General features: G+C 42.6%; 1 protein-coding gene across 1 annotated transcript; it reads left to right on the forward strand.

Moving 5' to 3' along the window:
• Nucleotides 1-1017: 1017 nt before the first annotated feature.
• Nucleotides 1018-2686, forward strand: LOC140853725 (transcription factor MYC1-like). Its single transcript, XM_073248602.1, has one exon. It carries the CDS (start codon nucleotides 1162-1164, stop codon nucleotides 2473-2475), a length of 1314 nt encoding a protein of 437 aa, XP_073104703.1. The 5' UTR covers nucleotides 1018-1161; the 3' UTR covers nucleotides 2476-2686.
• Nucleotides 2687-4155: the final 1469 nt, after the last annotated feature.

Below are 4155 nucleotides of genomic sequence, written 5' to 3' on the forward strand. Positions count from 1 at the left end.
CCGATCCGCATGACACCACCATTGCCCCTCTAATTAATTATTAATCAAATAATAATAATAAATTATTAATCATATAATAATATTTATCACTAAATAAAATTAATATTTTTATTAATCATGCAATAATATTTTTTATTAATAAAATAATAATATCTAATTACTAATTATCCAGTCCAATATGTTTTCAAATTATTTTTTAAAATTAAAATTTTTTAGTATTTAAAATTTATTTTAAAATTAATATTTTCTTATTATTTTTTTATTTTTAAACATTAATATTTTCTTATTATTTAAAAATTTATTTTAAACATTAATATTATTTTATTTTTATTAAAAAGATCAAAATTATTTTTTAAAAATAAAATTATTTTATTATTTAAAAATTATTTTAAATTTAATATTTTTATTTTTAAAATTAATTTTTTTTCTCCCTTCGTTTATCCCTTCCCTTTCTCCCAAACCCTGGCCGACCCACCTCTGGCCCCTGCCCCCGGCCCCTCGCGACCCTGGTCCCTACACTGCCCTCGACCGTGCACTCCCACCCTCCGCAATCCCCTCCGCCCTCCTCCGACCACGCACCTCCCGAGCCCCACTCGCCGTCCATGCCGTCCCCGACCGCACACACCCACCCCTACAACCCCCACCACCCCTCATCTCCCCCGCCCATGCCACCCCCCACTGGCCTCAGTGCCGCCCCCCTGCCGACCCCCAAACCCCTCCCCTTTTTCCTCCGCCCTCCGTCGGCCCCCCATAAAAAAAAAAAAGAAAAATAGGAGAAGGAAAATCACCGGTTGAGTGGGCGATCTCTATAATCGTTAGTGCAGCCGACGATTTTTTCTCCCCTACCACCTCAGCATCAAGGTGGCCGTAAAATGGCCAGTTGAACTGGTGATTTTGAGGTAGACAGTAGTTTTGAAAATAAGTTAAGAAAGGAGTAGTTTTGAAAATATGAAATAAAAAAAATAAAAAATAAAAAATAAAAAGACCCCATTGGCCTCCCACCCTCTCCGAGGTAGCAACAAACAAAGGGACCACCCTCTCCCATTATTAATTCAACTTCTACTCCCATCAATCCTCCCACCTGCGGACCGATAGAGTAAAACCTCCGGCCATATCATTTCCAGCCTATCCAATTGTTCAAGACTCGAACTCCTTGATCACATGGAAGAGCTCATCTCGCCCTCCTCCTCCTGCTCTCCTTCTCCTCCGCCTCCCTTCCTCTCCATCCCTACCGTCCAGACCGCCGCCGTGGGTCCAAACCTCCAGCAGCGCCTCCAGTACCTTCTCCATGCCCGCTCCGAGTGGTGGGCCTACGCCATCTTCTGGCGCGCCTCCCCGGACCACCACCTCCTCTCCTTCGGCGAGGGACACTTCCGCGGCACCCGCGATGTCGATCGGAAGCCGCACGGGCTACGAAGCCGCGTCGGTGGCATCCAGGCCCTCCTCAGCGAGGTCACCGGCACCACCGCCGGCGACATCGCCTCCGACGGCGACGACGTCGAGTGGTTTTACGTGGTGTCACTGACCCGGTCGTTCGCAGCCCAGGAGCCGGTGCTCCCCGCCCGCGCCTACGGGTCCCTGGCGCCCGTCTGGGTGGCGGGCGCCCACGCACTGCAGACCTGCGGCTGCGACCGCGCCCGCGAGGCCCAGCTCCACGGCATCGAGACGCTGGTATGCGTCCCCCTTTCTGGGGGCGTTCTCGAGCTCGGCTCCTCCGACCTCATCGGGGAGAACTGGGTCCTCGTGCAACAGGCCAAGGCTATTCTCTCTGCGCCCGACGACGCCATCGTCGGGCCGATGGTCCCCGCGCCGCCCCTGGTGATGAATAAGGTGGCAGGTGCCGGCATCACTGGCCTGTCATCCTCGGTGGACTCGGAGCATTCTGACTCAGAGGGTGCGCTGATGATGGAACAGCGCCGGCCGAAAAAGAGGGGGCGGAAGCCAGGGACCGGGCGGGAGACCCCGGTCAACCACGTGGAGGCGGAGCGGCAGCGGCGGGAGAAGCTGAACCACCGCTTCTATGCGCTGCGTTCGGTGGTTCCGAACGTGTCAAGGATGGACAAGGCGTCGCTTCTGGCGGACGCCGTGTCCTACATCAAGGTGCTGAGGGCCAAGGTGGAGGAGCTGGAGGCCGAGGCCAAGAGGATCAAGAAGGAGGTAATAGGGGACCAGGGCGTCGGCGGGGCGGCTACTACTAGTACCACCACCACTGTGTCGTCAGGGCCGCTGACGATGGAATTGGAGGTGAAGATGCTCGGGCCGGACGCGCTAATCAGAGTACATTCGGATAATCTGAACCACCCGACGGCAAAGTTGATGGGAGCGCTGCGGGACCTGGAGGTGAACGTACACCATGCAAGCGTGTCAACCGTGAAGGAGGTGATGCTGCAAGATGTGGTGGTGAGGGTGCCCTACGCGCTGCAGGGCGATGATAGCCTCCGGGCAGCACTGCTCAGCCGGTTGGAGAAGAACTGATAAGCTTCACCTCTCCTCTTGCTTGCCTATCTTTGGTTTACTGTGTATGTAGAATAAAGTCTGTGTAACAAAGGTTCTAGATGGTTGGACTGGGTAGAAATGGACGGGTTTAGTAGGGTGGGGGTTGCCCCAAATTTAGGAGAGTTTGTTCTCAAACAAATAAAAGGTTAGCAATTGATGCTGAAATGGCGGGTCAGTATGAATGCACATTTGATGTTGTAGTTGCACGCAGAGGGTTTCGAGCAAACAAGTAATAAACACTTAAAACTACCCATGACCTTGAATTTTAGAGCTTGAAGCAAAGAGGCCCGAGGGAGAAAAACAAAAAACATAGGAGGCGGGCACTCGCGAAAAATATTATAAAGTAGACTTTGTAGTTTGTCATGTTTCTCCTGACACCAATCTTAAAAATGAATCCTAAAAGTCAATAGAGTTATCGGTCCCATGATTATAAAAATATAGTATCCTCTTTTTTTCTTATTTTTAGCATATATTTTTTATCGATATATATTACATAATGATATGATACATAGTAGATAAATTGTCATCAAGCAAATCAATATATATCTCCAAATATATTGAGAAAGTTTACAAAATATGAAGTTTACTAATGCTCACATGCAACCAAATAATACATACTTCACAAATTAGTCATCTAACAATCCAATACACACTTCTAAATAAATTTATATATAATTTTTATAATATTATATTCACTAGTATATACTACATAACTTGGTAATACATATCTATTAACTTTCTAATTTGTATTATAAGCTTCTTTGATATATATCTAGTAGTGATCCAATACATATCTCCAGGTTAAAAGTATATTTTAAAAATTATATATCAATTTACCTCAAGATGTGTATTGGATTATTGCTAGATATGTATCAAAGTAGCTGGCAATATATATTAAAAAATCAATAAGTGTGTATCACTATGGCATGTAATGTGTATTTGTGAATATAATATTTTAAAAACTATATATTATTTTACTTAGAGGTATGTATTAGATTGTTAAATAACTAATTTTTTAAGTATATATTATTTAGCCATGTACTATATATTAATGGACTCTATATTTTAAAAATTATATATCAATTTATCTAAAGATGTATACTGGATCACTGTTAAATATGTATTAAAAAAACTTACAGTATATATCAGAAAGTTGATAAGTGTGTATCATGCCATATTATGTAGTATATATTAATGAACGAAATATTCTAAAATCTATATATCAATTTGATTAGAGCTATATATTTGGTTGCTCGGTGATTAATTTGTTAAATATATATTATCTGGCTGCATACTACATATTGATAAACTCTATGTTCTGAAAACTGTATTGATTTACTTAGAGTTGTGTATTAACTTACTTGATGATTAATTTAAAATTATTATATATCATTTGGCTATATAGTATATATTAATAAAAATATATATTATAAAAATAAGAAAGAGAAAAAATATCATGCTTTTTAATTTTTAGTTTTGAGACTAATAAATGGTAGGAAGAATCTTTGATTTTTAGGTTTCTTTTCTTTAAGATTGGTATTAGGAGAAATATGGCAGACTATATAGCTCACCCCATAATTTTTCTTTGGTGCCCACCCCATATGATTTTTGTTTGAAGGATGCACCTTGATGGACCTTTTAGGGCCTATGTCTATTTGG

Source organism: Elaeis guineensis, chromosome 14 (assembly GCF_000442705.2).
Source record: "Elaeis guineensis isolate ETL-2024a chromosome 14, EG11, whole genome shotgun sequence".
Classification (NCBI taxonomy): Eukaryota; Viridiplantae; Streptophyta; class Magnoliopsida; order Arecales; family Arecaceae; genus Elaeis; species Elaeis guineensis.